This window comes from Lactuca sativa, chromosome 9 (genome assembly GCF_002870075.4).
Source record: "Lactuca sativa cultivar Salinas chromosome 9, Lsat_Salinas_v11, whole genome shotgun sequence".
Lineage (NCBI taxonomy): Eukaryota > Viridiplantae > Streptophyta > Magnoliopsida > Asterales > Asteraceae > Lactuca > Lactuca sativa.
In genome coordinates this window covers 91,863,131-91,879,645 of record NC_056631.2, presented here as the reverse complement: position 1 = coordinate 91,879,645, position 16,515 = coordinate 91,863,131, and the positions used below count along the sequence as shown (strand labels likewise).

The 16,515-nt window shown below is 32.9% G+C and overlaps 2 protein-coding genes across 2 annotated transcripts; both read right to left on the bottom strand.

Moving 5' to 3' along the window:
• Positions 1 to 931: 931 nt before the first annotated feature.
• Positions 932 to 2,119, bottom strand: LOC111885207 (aspartate carbamoyltransferase 1, chloroplastic-like). The gene is made up of 4 exons (XM_023881486.3): positions 1,927 to 2,119; positions 1,549 to 1,862; positions 1,240 to 1,476; positions 932 to 1,157 (listed from the first exon to the last, which is right to left on the bottom strand). The coding sequence occupies exons 1-4, from the start codon at positions 2,117 to 2,119 to the stop codon at positions 1,050 to 1,052; spliced, it is 852 nt and encodes a 283-aa protein (XP_023737254.2). The 3' UTR covers positions 932 to 1,049.
• A 6,781-nt stretch (positions 2,120 to 8,900) lies between these two features.
• LOC111885225 (uncharacterized) lies at positions 8,901 to 15,314 on the bottom strand. The gene is made up of 3 exons (XM_023881500.3): positions 14,145 to 15,314; positions 9,991 to 10,527; positions 8,901 to 9,134 (listed from the first exon to the last, which is right to left on the bottom strand). The coding sequence occupies exons 1-3, from the start codon at positions 14,982 to 14,984 to the stop codon at positions 9,036 to 9,038; spliced, it is 1,476 nt and encodes a 491-aa protein (XP_023737268.2). The 5' UTR covers positions 14,985 to 15,314; the 3' UTR covers positions 8,901 to 9,035.
• Positions 15,315 to 16,515: the final 1,201 nt, after the last annotated feature.

Sequence of the window (16,515 nt, the reverse complement as noted above, 5' to 3'; positions counted from 1 at the left end):
TGATAAAAATAAGATTTAAGATTTAAGTTAAAATTTTATTTGTCAGGTCCAGGGCTTATCTCATCTAAGCAGCTCAGTAGGATCTGGTCTGGCTCTGCAGCCCTTAGCATTTCCAAGTCTTTCAGAAACCAAGACGCCTCATCGATCTCAACCGTCTTTTCAATCGGAGAAAAGTACAATAATATATATATTATAATAAAATATATGTTGCAAAATAGAAATACAGAATACCTTCAATAATGTTTGTCTGGCTGCTTCCCTTTCCAGGTCTCTTTTCCGTTTTGCTTCTGCAGCAGCTTCCGCCTCCACTCGCCTCCGAACATCTTCAGCTGCCTTGGCTTCTCCAGGTCTCTTTTTCTAAGATTATATATATATATATATATATATATATATATATATATATATATATATATATATATATAAAACCAGCCATAAAGATTCCACCCAAGAAAAAAAAACATATCTTGCAATTTCCAGATAATTCATATCATATACTACAAAGGATAAATTTAGATATACATTTGCCCTAGTAAACTAAGTAGAAGCTTTAACATCTTTTACCTCCTTTTCATAAGCACTGCTAGAATCAGAATCTGCAGTCAACAAACACTTAAGTCTCATCAAACAACCCAAACTACAATTCACATCCAAACAGTACTTTGATAAAAGGGTTTAAGTTTAACATAACAAAAAATACCCTTAGATTTGTGCTCAAAGAAGCATAGGTGCTCAAGAACCCAACATTTAACTGAAAAATGAAAATAAGTCTGCTTTAATATCAATGTCCATTAAACAATGTCCACAATAAATCACCATTAAACAGGAGAGCAAGAAGAATTCCCAAAAATCCATAAGCATAAATTATTATCTAATAAGTTGCAATCTTTAGACTTTAGGTGATATATCTAATCTAACACATGGAAATGGAATTTGTTGCAGTTTTGACGAGACCAGACAGAAAGTGTAGTTATTCAGCAAAAGGACTCTCCCTTTCAAACCAATACCATTGACTATTTACCATTGACCATTGCATATCAATCAATCACCATTCACCAACCGACAAGTAAGAGCTTGAGCAAAGCCATTCTAATGTAGAGTCCATTTTTAGCTTGTCTAAAATAAGCAGCCCTTGGGTCCCCATCTACATCCACTGTTATCTACAATTCACAAACAAAACTCTACTTAATTATATTATATTATATATAAAACTAAAAACAAAAACAAGACAAGAATTTGTACCTCATCAAGCCTAGGGAGAGGATGCATGACAATGGCATGTTTCTGCATGACACCCAATACATCTCTATCAATAATGTATTTCCCATGAGCTTCCTCATAAAGATCGCTTCTCTCTCCAAAATGTTCCTTCTGGATGCGAGTCTGATACACCACATCACATTTCGATGCCAATTCCTTCAAATCAGCACTTTCTTCCCATTCAACTCCCTTTAATGTTAAGTACTCTTCGATGTCCTCCTAAATTAATCCATCAAGACATTCACACCTTCTTTTCAGATACATATAATATAATATATAATAACTGCATACCTTCATCTTTACAACTTCCGGAGAGACAAAGTAGATCTTGACATCATTGTATTTGGCTAAAAGATATGCAAGAGAGCGAACTGTTCGCCCATTTGCAAGATCCCCAACAAGTGCGACTTTGATTCCATCCATATTTGCTATCTCTCTTTCAATGGTGTACACATCAAGAAGAGCCTGAGAAGGATGCTGACCTGGACCATCCCCATCATTGATAACAGGAATGTTAGCTGTCATCGCTGCTCTTCTGGCAGCACCACTTTCAAAATGCCTCATTACAATTATATCCGAATACCCTTCCACAGTTCTAATAGAATCTAAATCAAAATAAATAAATAAATAAACTCAGAATGAGAGAAAGAAGATGAAAGAAGGCACTACCTTCAAGTGTTTCTCCCTTTGCAGCAGAAGAGAATTCGCGTGCATTTTCTGTTGTTAAAACTTCGCCACCTAAGCACTTCATTGCTGACTCAAATGAAAGCCTGGTTCTTGTTGAAGGCTCGTAAAAGAGAGTAGCTATGCTAAAAGGGTTTAAGTTTAAGCTTGGAACGAGATTCAAATAAGCCAAATTCATGATTCGTGAAATTCTAGGGTACATGATGCTACATGTCGCCTGAATTTTAGTCTACCGGAGTTCCGACACATAAGTCCGACTTGTACGCTTTCGGAGTTGTACTTCTTGAGATATTGTCAGGCGAAGAAGGCAAGTGAGGAACGAAGGAAGGAGTGTCGATAACTAGGCAAGGCAACAGTGGAATCTATGGAGGGGGAAGAAAGGATCGTAATTAGGGAAAGAAGGAAACAAAAGTGGAGGATAAAAAAGAAGGCGGGTGTTCAAAATTTTAGGGTTTTCATTTTCCCCCTATCTACTAAACGCGCTTTTCATTAAAATTATAATGCGACACTCATATAGGATGCCCATTTAAGATACAGCGCCCTCCGTGTTTTTAATTTTTTTCTCATATGACGTTATTTTAAGGGCACGCAATAATGCGTGACCTAAATCCTTAAATTTTTTGAAGAGATGACACTTTTTTAACGTCACTCTCCTTTGCGTAACATAAATCAATGAGTATCATGGTTTGCGCATCATAAAAGGCTATTTTTCTTGTAGTGAAGGGATAAAGACACAAGATTCTTTTGGAGAATTCTTGACATTGTCAAATGGCACCTTTTGAGCTAGCCTAAAATATACATAGCTCATAGGCTTGAACTAGAAGAAATGATATATATTCTATTCGTTTGCCAAATGAATTCATCATTTACGCATATTATGCATAGGACAAGGTATTTAATCATGTAATAAGCATGTCATAGGATACTAATTGAATACATCGTTAAGTCATTGGATGACTAAGAGAGCATTCTAAGAGTACTATAGAAGAACTAAGAGAATGTATATGACACAATCAATTTAGAAAGGATCTTTATCGAAAGAGCTACACAAGATGTTAATTTCTAAACAAATATAAATAATTATGAATTGTAATTGGATTTTGACTTCATTATGGAATGAAAGGTAAGTCTTGTAGGAATAAGGTCCAAACAAAACATAATGACACAATCTACTACAAATTATGAATACACTACTATAGAAGTTGAATTCAAATATGATTGGATGAATGGGTTCATTGAAAAACTATGTTGATTTCTTCCATTCAAAGATCACATAGAAATCTTTATGACTTCGAGAGTATTCTTAATCTAGTTAAGAGACTCTATGTCACGAAAGAACACCAATCATATTCTCCAAGATATTTAACTATACGTATAGTAAATTTATGTATGGAGATGATAGTATTCACAAAATTCCAACAAAGTAAATTTTGTCAGATCCATTGATAAAGTCATTCTTTTGAACTAAGTATGAATGGTCACACTTCAGTTGTAAGACTTTATTATTATAGAAATGGATTTTTGATTTGGATTTAGTATTTGGATATTGGAATATTATAACAAAAACTATTAGATAATTTTATGATATACTGGGATATAGTCGTCACATTAATACTTGTTGTGTTCTATATCATCATGTTTCATCCATGAATAATGTAATTATTCTAAAAGTTCATAGTCGTTTATAATTATGGGAGAAATTATGAAGTAAGACTAATATGAATTGGATTAGTTGACTCTCACTAGATGAAAGTATGCAAGTGGTTGTAACCAAGTTTCATAGGTATTTGTTAGAGAACTAGTATTGAACTGAACCGCATCAAGATCATCTCATAGATCGATATCATGAATGATACTTGATTAAAAGGTATTATCTTTGTATCCTTAACACCTGAGATACATAGTGGGACTTAAGTTTAGGGAGTACTATGCTTGATATGGTTAAATGGTGTTTATTTAATGGGAAGTTATAAAATCCATTTTCAGGTATGTGTAAACTATGAAAGACGCTTATTTAGTCAAGATGGGATTTGTTCCTCTTATGTGTTGAGAGTTAGACATCTAAAGCGCCTTACCAAAAGTTGAACAATAAATGAGATTGATCGCGATCCGTATCTCATGTTCAACATGATGTCTATAGCAAATGGATACTTGATAGAGTTACCTTATACACAAATTACAGCGTTAAGCTTTTTGGGAATTGGGCATTGATAGAATGGCACAATGTCGTATGTTATTGGGGGCAGTGAAATGTTGCTAGATGTTCACCACTATCTATATCAGTCTAATATGAGTCTTGCGCAAGTGGAAGATTGAAAGGCCTAGTATGCTCAAGAATCATATTAAGGTATTGCTAATTAACATATGATACTAATGGATCACACTAACAACAACTTGATACAATTGATTATTTATTTGAAATTGATTTTAATATATATATATATATATATATATATATATATATATATATATATATATATATATATATTCAATAAAACTATTATAATTAAATTGGAAATTATTTATTTCATGGAAATAATAATTTTCATTAGCAAGTAATAAGTCATGCACAACTTTTTGGACTAGTTGAAACTCTTTTGTCTTTTACTCAAAAGACAAAGTTTATATTTTATAAACCTTTAGTTAATAAAATTAAAACTAACTTTCCTCTTTTTATATAATTTTCGGAAATTGATCAAAAGGAAGAAAGGTATGGCTTTTCCATTAGTTTATTCAAAAGAAATCAAGAATGAGAGACATGTTTATGACATGGGGACATATGTGCTTAAAGTGTTAAGACCTAATGGTTAATTCTTTCACTTTATGCATATAAATGAGAGGCTTGCATTGTTGAATGGTTTGCTCATTTCCTTCCTCTTAAAAACCGTAACATGCTTAGAGCATGTTACTCTCTCCCTTTAGTTCTTTTTTTCTTTAAGAATACTTGCATATTCATGCCTTCTTTAAGTTTATATTGGTTATGAACTTAAAGCTTAAGGGTTTAAGAGTTTATGGACTAGCATCTATATCGAGTTGAGTCATTGTTGGTGTCTCAAAGGTTACCCATTCTTCATCAACTTCCAAGCCTCCCAAGAGGACCCAAAGAATTATAAAGGTTGTTATTTTTTCACATCTTCTTTGGCTGGTATTTTAACATTTCTATAACTTGCAAGGAGATCCTTGGTGGGTATAAAATGTTATGTTATGTTCAAAACTTTAAGTCTTCCGTTGCCATATTTTTCAAGTTTATGAAACAGTTTTCGAACTAAAACCCTACAGTTCTAATACCGTAATTAAACGTTTAGAAATCTGAACACATACAATTTCCAGATCTGGTCGGCAATAGACCATAGATTCGATCAAACAATAGCGTCCTAAAGCATATAAGGCATCTTATAGCATAAATCATTTAGCACATAAAAACAATTTAGGCATCCAATCATAAAGTAAGCTAGTGCTTGTGGCAATTCAGATGTACTACCTAAAATATAATCAACACACTCCTCACGATCATCGCTTAGCATTCTAAGTTTAAGTCTAGAAATAAATCCTTACTCCTAGTTTGGTTAAACTAATGCTCTGATACCAACTATGACATTCCCAAATTCACAGTCATTTTAAAAATTTTATTTATGCTTATTTAAAAATCAGAGTATTTATTTTAAAGAATAATATTGCGGAATTTCTTCCCAGAAAACATGGTAAATATATTATCAAAGTATTTCTGAATAAATGTATTTTGTTTATATTAAAACTTTGCGATGTCATTGTCAATACAAAAACTTAAGCATCAACAGACATTCCATTCATTTACACTAATGATTTACATCTCCATTAATCTCTCGGTGTAATGTGTCTTCGTATCGATACTTGTGATACAAATAAACTGAGTGGGTCAGGCTGGGAAACCTGGTGAGTACATAGGGTTTTCAACCCACAATAATATAGTTAATTTGTTTCTTCACATATTTCATGTCAAATAATTAACCCAATTACCCATCCCCATTTTCTTCATTTAATCTTCCCTAAAGATTTATTCTCGGGGTCATCTCCTACGTCGTATTTACCCCTCATCTCCTTACATCGCATTTCCTTATGTGTTTGTTTCTAAGGACTTTTCCTAAGGATCATCGCCTACATCACATAGACAATATTGATTCGGGGATTACTCCCCCAATCAGTAAGGGTTAGAGTATCATCGCATGACTACGTAGTTACTACATCGCCTAAACTCGTAATTCATTATCTACAGGTTATAAGCCTGTTGGTGTTTCCATATGACTTGTTTAGATTAGTCAGTGCTCACCATCTATACTTTGGTAGATGACTACATTCCAACATTGCAGGTTAAGGTTATGACATCACCTAATCATCTCTTATCTTGCATCACCTATTCATCATCGCATATCTATCATCACCTATCTCTCATCACCCGTACCCATCTTTACCCAATATATTTATAGGTATAAAATACATATACAGTTTAAATCACGTAAAACATGCATAAATCGTTCATCTAGCATAAATATCAGGAACACACATAATAAGCTTATATAACATGTATTAATATTTCATATCTATGTGTAAGATGAAAGTAACTATGCACTCACTTGTTAAAGTGACGACTCCAAACTCAGGCACCGCTTCGCTTCTAATAATTTTATTTTCCTTTGACGAAACCTAGTATCATTATCACTAAATTTTTTTCTAATATTTATTGCCACTAATTATTAACTCACGGTCTACGAGCTATATTGTTTTATAAATGTTAAACAATACTTTTCAACTATTATGTACAGACAGGGGTCAGGCATGAAACACCAGAGGGCAGGACCATTTTAAGCTATTCTGAAATACAACAACCCTATGTGGCCTTTCAAACCAGATTCCCCTACAGTGAGCAGTTAAATGGTATTATAATAACACTTGTATAATTTATAATACTTAGCTCATATATTGTTTTTAGGTTCATAATAACGATAGTGAACTTAAATGTAAGTTATACTTAAATAAGGGTAAGCATAACTCACTTACAATGAAGTTTAGCGAAGAACCGGGCTTTGCGCAAGCATAACCTCTGAGCCGAAAGCTCTTCTTCTTGGAGCCTTCTGGCGCCCCGGAACTCGCCTCTAACACTTGGGAAGTGCTAGGGAATGGGAAGAGTTAAGAAGGATGTTTGAGAGAAAGAATGGGAAAGGTGTGAAGAGAAATGAACAAAAACACTTCTACTTATAGGTTAGGAGGCTGCATATACACGGGGCGTACTTCGGAGTATGCGGGGCGTCCGAAGTGCTACGTTGTGCATACGATGGGGCAGGTGTTAGAATCGCATGCGAGGCCGTGGGGAGAAAGTGAAGGTTAGGATTTGGCCACATGTCCCCTCGCATCCTAAACCTATAAACTTCTAAATTTCGTAACTTTCACATATGAGTTCCGTTTTTACGTTCTTTATATCCACATGTAGGTAGCGACATGATATACAACTTTCGCTTAGACTCCGTAGGTTAACTTTGAATTATTTTTAAAGTTATTTTTTAACAGCTGAGACAGATAAAGTTTGTTAAAAATTCATAACTTTGTCATCCGACGTCCGTTTTCATCTGTCTTTATATCGTTGAACTCCTATTAGCGAGATCTTCGATTCTCGTTTAGATTGTTTCGGCTAAAATCGATCGATCTAAAATTCGAATTCCAGACTGTGCACTACTATACTCAATTTTAGAAAAACCATAACTTCCTCATACGAAGTCAGATTTGGATGTTATTTTTATGTACGTTCTCGGTTTAACATATATACTAGGACTTACGTTTAGATCCTTAAGGCTAAAATTTATTTTATCGCAAACTCATTTTTACGACACACAACGTCGTATCGGTTTTGTCGCAAAACTTCGACGAGTCATAACTTCTTCGTTAAACCTCAGATTTCAACGTCTATATGGTAAAATGAAGTTTCATTTTAGCCAACCCTAATATACGTCTTAGACACCCCATTGGCCACTTTATAAAAAGTCAACATATAATTAATTACTTATAATCAACTTTTTCAAAAAACAATGCAATTTTAACCAATAAAAATATTTTAAAATTTAATTAGGGTGTTTATATGGTAAAATGAGATGTCTTTTTAGCCAACCCGGTGATGCTAATAAGACACCTCTTAGACACCCCATTGACCTTTTTATAAAAGGTCAACCTACAATTAACTATTTATAATCAGTTTTTTCGGAAAACAATATAATTTTAACCAATAAAAATATTTTAAAATTTAATTAGGGTGTATATATGGTAAAATAAGGTGTCTTTTTAGTCAACCCTAAGATACCTTTAAACATCCCCATTGACCATTTTATAAAAAGTTAACCTATAATTAACTAGTTATAATCAGTTTTTTCGAAAAACAATACAATTTTAACCAATAAAAATATTACCTGTTTGTTAAAAGAAAGAAAGTCAAAAGTCATAAGTTTGACCGTCTTAATGTTGACCGATTTTATGGAGTTGAACTCATTTGTTCTTAATTTGATTTCTTGAAATATGCTTGATTTTTCAGAAAAGTTATGAGAACACAATTTACAATATTACCAATTACACAGTCTACGATGTTTCACATCTTTTTATAGTCTTTTTAAGATTTAACTGTTTAAATAAAATGTTTTCTTCAGCAGAAAATGATTAACTTAAAAAAAATAAGATGCTTATGAGATGTTTATTTAGCGGTATCCTTTTTAATGGAAGTCCTTTATACTTCGTTTTCTGACTTTTCAATGACCAATTTCAGTTCAAAATCAGTCAATATCAACAATCTACAGATCATTCTTTCAAAACATCATGAAGAACATCCTCACTTATATTTATTCACACACGTTATAAATAGATATATGCAACACATATCATAAACAACACTTCAAAATTTTAAGTAGAAACTAACGCGATATGCATAGTGGACACCATCATAATGTTACTCAACAACTACTAAAATGGTTAAAAGCTTCTATAATCGTGCTATAACAACTTGTACATCACTGCATGAATCACATATTTAACCATTCCAATAAATGGAAAAAGAGACACGTATATAAAGTGTTGACCTTTTAGTTAGTGATAGTCTCTCCATCTTTACAATTTCTAATTTGTACTTTCATGCTATTATACTTCCAACCCATGATTTCACAGCATTGTCTCCTTGGTCCCTGCACATCATACCAATTACCATTATTAGTCCCTCTAAAACGAATGTCATTAAACCAAACATCCAAAATATCCTATTCGGTTTTTGTTGTAAGAAAAATCTACTGAGGCTATATCACGAAAAAACCAACAACATTTCACACTGATATCGCTAAACTTTCAATTTTGTTTTATTATGGAGAAATTTTGTATTCTTTTGTTAAATTCTTATAAAAAAATGTATTTCATATTAAGCAGTAACAAAATTTCAACTTTGTTTAAACGTTGCGGAAATATTAAAAACACTAATGGAACAATTGCAAAACTTGATTACTTTTTAGCGACATTGTCCTTTTGATGAGAAAAAACCTAAAACTTGGTTAACATTTTGACAAAATTAATTCAAAACCCTGCCACATCATATGTAAACTTGAATAGTTAAAACCTCTTAAAAACATGCGAGTTAATAGGTGAAAGAAGTGTGAAACTTTATTACAATTTAGTGACTTTTTCCCATCAAAATTTGAAGTCTAAATGCGCGAAATAACAAGACACTTTCATTTATTCATGTTTTATAACATCCTACTTTCCTTTTTATTATATAATTGCATTTTTTTATTAAAGTGTTGTACTTTGAAAAATGACTTGGTTTAAACATTCTACTTTGAATGGATGACATAGGTGGAGCACTATACTTAAAACCTACCATTATAGCAGTGGAAATGTATTTATATCCGGATGATATTGCTATAATTGGATATAAATTTCAAAGTACGACGTAAGAATAGAAAGAAATGAAAGCATGATGTTATAATAAACAAATAAATAAAAGTACAGTGCTATTTCTCGCAATAATTTTTTAAATATATAACCGTTTACCTTGATCCAATAACTAGGATCCATCTTCGATGCCAAAACTACAACCGTCTCAATCGCGTGAGGATAATTTCCCTTTTTACATTTTTTTAATGATCCATCTCTCTCATACGTAGTCACCGTGTCATTTCCATAATCTTGCACATTGGCAATATAGTAAATAGCAGGAAGTTCACATGGGTTGGATGAAACGGGTCGGGTATTGAATGTGAAAGGCCCATCTTTAAAGCTCCGCCATGTGAGGAATGTTTGTAATGGCATTTGGAGCTCGTGGGAAGTCAGTATGGAGGGGTATATTTGTACTGTGTAGCCCCATGAGATGGATATAGACCATCGGTGCCACCAATTGTTGTAGTAGCAATAAGATTGTTGCATGAGTCGCGGTGGGTCGAACTGATATGTCTGAATGAGGGTCTTTAAGGAGTCGAATTTTGTTCGGTTGGGTAAGAGTGGTTTGATGTAGTCAAGGTGGTGGAGAGATAACAATGGTGTCATGGGATGTGCTGCGAGTAGACCGTATGCGTCTCCTCTAATATCCATCTGCAACAATCAATAAGGGTATAATCGTCATGTCGCAATACGTGTAACGTCTAATATCTAATGAGGCTACAACTGTCATTTCACAAATTAGGGACATCTTTATCGTCCATCTTTGACGATATATAAGGGTGTAATCACATTTTGATACCACCACCAATGTGGATTAGTGGTGAGTGGTGATCACTTGGGAATTAAGCACTTCAAAAGGAGTTCCCCGATTTCGAATTGGAATCCAAGAGTTTCAACTTTGGGATGACCTGTCGTTCTAAAAACCAGTCATCATTTTGACAACTAGTGAAGAAAAAAATAGACCATTTTCATCAACAAGAGCATATCATCATTTCAGAACTAGTGAACAAAAATAGACATTAGAATTGGTAACATAACATCTTTTTTCATGACCCTATATATATTATGGTATATATGGTATCATCATCCTAAAGTGTTGTTCTTTTATTTTTTAACTGAAGATGACGTATATATGTATCCTATTTATTTAATTCAAAAATAAAGATATAATAAAGAAAAAAAGTCAAGGAAAAAGATATTTTCTGTTAAATACTATTCTTTCATGAATTTACGCTCTATTGGTATAGTTCTTTCATTTTTTTAAGGAACTTGTTATATTTGGCAAATGCATTGGAAAAGAGGAGTCGGTGGAATGTTGTGAGCATAGAAACTAGAAGACACGTGTAAGCATGAAATGAATGTGCCTGCAAAGCAGTTGAGAACCACGTTCTATTTCAACCTCACATATTTAATGTCTTTCTTTTTAAAACAAATCATTATATTAAAAAGAATGAAAAGAACAAATATATATCCCATCATAAAATAAAAATATTATTTTATGTAATTATGTTATTTATAAAATGGAAACTGAATTTGTCGGATATGAAGTATCATTCTTGTGTATATTTAATTACATTTTTTACACGATTAACTATTAAACTCAAGCGAGCTATTCAAAACCTACTGTTTTGACCTGGTATTTCAAGATAATGTTTGTTATGTACACAATTTACCTTTAATCTTTTTTTTCTCTACAATTTATCTTTTCTGCAAACATCATCCACTCCCACTATCACCGTCCACCTCTCACGTCTCACTGCCATGCCACCATCCACACCCTGCAACAACACTACCTTCTCTTACCACCATTCGCCGCCACAACCACCCATCTCCACCATTCGCCACCACCATCACCAATTAACAAATCTAATATAAATTTCAACGAGTAATAAAGTCTAATCAAACCTCTGATCGATTCTAACTCACATTCAAACCAAAGAAATCGATTCAAACCTCCAATCAATTCAAACTCAAACTTAGATTCTAGCATAGAAACATATAATCAACAACAAGATGGATGTTGATGGGAGCAAATAGTGTTTTCTTTCTTCTTTTGAAATTGTTAGATGGAGAAACTATCGAAAAATTGATGATGATCCGAAAAGATTAAAGTGACTAAATCTATACAAAACTTAGTTTAATGGTTAAATCATGTATAAAAATGCATGTTTGATGGTGTTTTCAACACAAATGTGAGTTTAATAGTGTTACATGAACATGAAAACCAGGCTAGACCTGTTATTCATAATGATAACCCCCTCCTCCCCGATCTCATATTAATTGTTAATATTTTCTTTTTGTTTTGTCCTAAAATAATAACCTATTTCTAAAAATAAATATCAATTTGACTAAAATATTCATCTTTATTAGATAATCTACCATGAAATTAAATGCAACAAAAAAGTAAAACTGTTATTTAAGTTAATAAAATTAATGATAATTAATAATTTTTTAATCTGTGTTTTTTGTCTCTTTCAATAATTTTGAGACCAAGAGAGTATTTCTTAAACACCAAATGTAAATTTAATGGAAATTGTAATCAAAAGTATACAAAAAAAGATATTTCACTGCCGTACAAAGTCATTTTCCTTTTATAAAATTGATTCATTACAAAAGTTATTATTATAAAAATATGTTTTTATATCAGAAGTACTTATTTTAATATTAATTTAAAATCATAAATTTTACATTAATAAATTTTTATTAATCATATTTTTGATTGTTAAGTTTCATAATTAAAATGTTGATATTGTTAAATCGCATACTTAAATTATTGATACCTAAACGATAGGAAAACGTATTTTTAAATTAATATTAGAAACCCAACACATGTAAAGCTACTATCATAGCCCTAGTACGAGTAACAATAAAATATACAAATAAAGCTACATTGTTATTCCTCTAAAAAACACATACGACTTGTTTTCGTACAATTTTCATTCTTAAGGGTCCATTTCCATGAACTTTATGGCTACTTTTTCATACAATAATACTTTGAAATTAGAGAAAGTTTTTTAATAATTATTTCATTAGTTTAAATAACAAACTATTATAATAGTATTAAGACTTTACTTGATTATTATAAACTAAAGATCTATAGAATCACATGATGTACTAAATACTTTAAAATGTATTTTTGACGAGGTAATATTACCTTGTCAAGATGCTTTTAAATTTCTATTTTCAGAAAACATAAGAACAAACGATTATTTTAACACAAAATTACATAAATAGTCATCATGATTGATAGAAAATATCACTACAAGTCATTTTAAGAAATTTTTAACATGACTAGTCATTTTTAGTTTGAAATGCAAACAATGTGTACGATTCTGCCAACCACAATGACTTATGGCGTGTCTTTTAAACCTAAAAATAACCAACCATGTTCATTAAAATGACACATCGGGTATGTTTTAAACTTGAAAAAAAAAAAAAAAAAAAAAAACCAACAATGATAAAAACGTCTCAAAAGAATTTGAAGTGGTATATCCTGCCGACCACAGGGACCGTTTATGTAATTTTGTCTTATTTTAAAATCAGTGTTACAAAAATTAAAATTTCCTTCGAGGGTAAGGTAAAGGTTCCTTTGACAAAAACAATGATCTTAGCAACATTCATGACACGTATACCTCTTCAATGGACACCAAATCACTTTAACCTTTTTTTTAATATCATTTATGTTCTCATGTCTACTTTGTCTTCGCCAGCACATAATAAAAAATTAATATTTTTCATATTTGGATGTTCTTTTAAGATTTTTATGTAAATTTAGTGTAATGCTAAAAAAAAGTCCGGCTAGTGTTCAAAAAAGAACCATTATCTTTTTTATATATATTAAACTTTGTTATATTTAATGATTTGGTTAAATTAAAGTTTCGATAACCTAACAAACTACTTGTATAGCCTACATGGAATTAAAAAAAAATATACATATCATTATTAATTTAAATTATATATGTTACATCCAATAAAGTTATGTCATTTGTCACATCTTAAGTTATCCAGCTACTAGACTTTTTTCGTTTAACCAGCTACCTAATATTCATTAACTAAACTCAAAAAAATATAACAATTTCAATATATAAAAAAAATTCAAATTTTATTGCAATTTTTAAGTAAGTTATGTAATTCGTTTGGTTTTTTTTTTAACATTGCCTAAATTTTAAAATGGGAGTCATTTTAATTTTCGTACAAACATACAGTAAAAGTAACAACAAACAAGTAATGACAATTACCAAAATAACCTCCATGAGTAGTAAAATTACCTGGTGAAACCCTCGTTCTTTGGTGAGTGAAACACCAATTTCGCTAACACAGGCCCACACCCTTTGATCAGAACCATAGAAGTATCGGTAACGATCAAGACACCCGTCGAAAATCCGAGCCAGCTCCACCGCCAACGGATAACTCACGGCGAACCCACCACCGCCAAACGCCATATCGTACGAATGCATCACGTCCTGCTCTACACTCTCTGAACTCCCGCCAACATAATACATCTGCCGGTGATCGTACTTCGATAACACCGATACTAAATTCTCGCCGAAAAACACCGTATCATCGTCGCCCATTACGAACCACCTCACCTCCGGTAACCGGAGCTTGAACGACTCCAACACGATCCGGGCTATCCGAACGGCTGGGCTTGACCCGGCATTGTTCAAATGGGTCAGGGGTTCTGAGACTTTGTAAGGAGGAGAGCTGGGGTTGGAGAAGAGTTTCGGGTCGGGTTGTTCGTCTAACCAGACGTACCCTCGGGTTACGTTCGGTTGCCACCAGAGCTCCGAGTAGTGCCGGCGGTCGCTCCATGTTCGAACTGATCCACCGATACCGAAAAGTATGTGTGAGATTTTTGTAGGGTGTTCGGAATCTTGGGGAGAAGAATCTGGTGATTCGGCGGTTGTTTCGGGGGTGTTATGGTATTTAGGACGGAGTAGGCAGCCGGGAGCGGCGGACCACCGTGATGGTTGGAAGCGGAAGGCGGAGAGGGAGACGAAGGTGATCGAAGTAACCACGAAAACAAAGAGGGTTAGTTTTAACGATTTGGTTATGGCTTCACTGTTTTTGTAATGGAATACATTTGTGATTTCTCGAAAATGGGTCATAATCTCGTTGGAAAAACTCCGATGTTCCTCGTACAATCGAAACAAACAACGATGTGGTTTAAGATTTCTTAAGATTTTCGGATTTCGTTGTTATCAGTTTGGCGTTATGGAGGATTTATGAGTGTAGGAAGCAGGTCTAGAAATCGTGTGGAAGAACAGGAAACCTTAAAAATAAGATCAACAAAAAGTGGGAAGTAGATTGTGACGGTGGACACGTGTCTTTGTGTGAATGATTTGGGGTAGGTTTCGTACTTAATCACTTTTTTGAACTCACAGACACTGTCGCTTAAATATAAAAACCAAATGCAAATAAAATTGGAGTTATTCATGAATTATTGAAATGACTATATTAAGTTACCAGGCTCTTTTCACTGTATAGTTAATGCTTTTGGAGCACGATTTTTCACATTTTTTCAAAGATTTTTCATTAAGCTGATAAGGGCGCACAAAAAATGTATGTGATATACTGATATATATGTTTTTTTGTTAAGATTTCAGAATATAAGTCTCGCATTAGGGGCCAAAAGCTCCAATATAACCCACTGTATCAACTTTTCAACATGGAAGATGGATGCATGATTAGAAATTTTAACGGCTAATTCAAGTGATTTCAAATCCGTAAACCCAAGATAAAAAACCTTGCACCTATTCTCTGCTGTTTCAAAGCGTCTTTCGGTGAAAGTTTCTCCAAATCTAAGGTTATTGGCATTGGAGTAGGCTAGATTTTTTAGATGTGTATTGTTTTCAATATCTTATTGTTCATGTTGGAGCCGGCATGAACTTTTTAAGAAATGGAAACTGGTTGTTGACAGATTTCATGCCGAACTTTCTCTTCGGAAAGCTAATGCTCTCTCTTTTCGGGGTTGTCTCACCCTTGTCAATAATGGCGGAGTCATAGTCAAAGTAAAGTGTATCCCAATTGCACTCAACATATACTATTAGTTGCACATATTTTTTTAATTGTTGCATTCAACGCTGTTAAGATCGAGATTTTACCTTGATCATTTTTCGCTTTGTAAAATCGTAATCATAAGATCAAATCGAGACCGTAAGATCATATCTAATAAACAATAATTGTAATTATATAGTTTAAAGAGTTGCATATTTAAAAAATCCAAAACAATACATTACGTTAAAAAAAATTATCAGTTGTTATAATAATATTTAGTTTTAGCCATTCATTTGTAAGCAGTTAGCCGTTAGGTTGTAACTAGTTATAATAAATAAATAAAAATAGATTTTTAATAGTCTAATTTTTTGAAAGATGACGCTTTAAAACCTATAGAATTAACCATGACCCTTTTACCATTGTTGTCCGTATACACTCTTTTACACCTTAAACAAAATAGTTCTTGTAATACTTACAGCCTTTAATGTAAATAGTTATTTAGGTCTATCTTAATCTATCTTCCTAAACACCCAGTCGCTCACTCCATCACTACTACAAAATGAGTAAAAGAACCCGGTTAAAAGCTTAAAAGAACCCGGTTTTCAACCGGGTCTTTTGTGGGGCGAGTCCTATGTGAAAAAT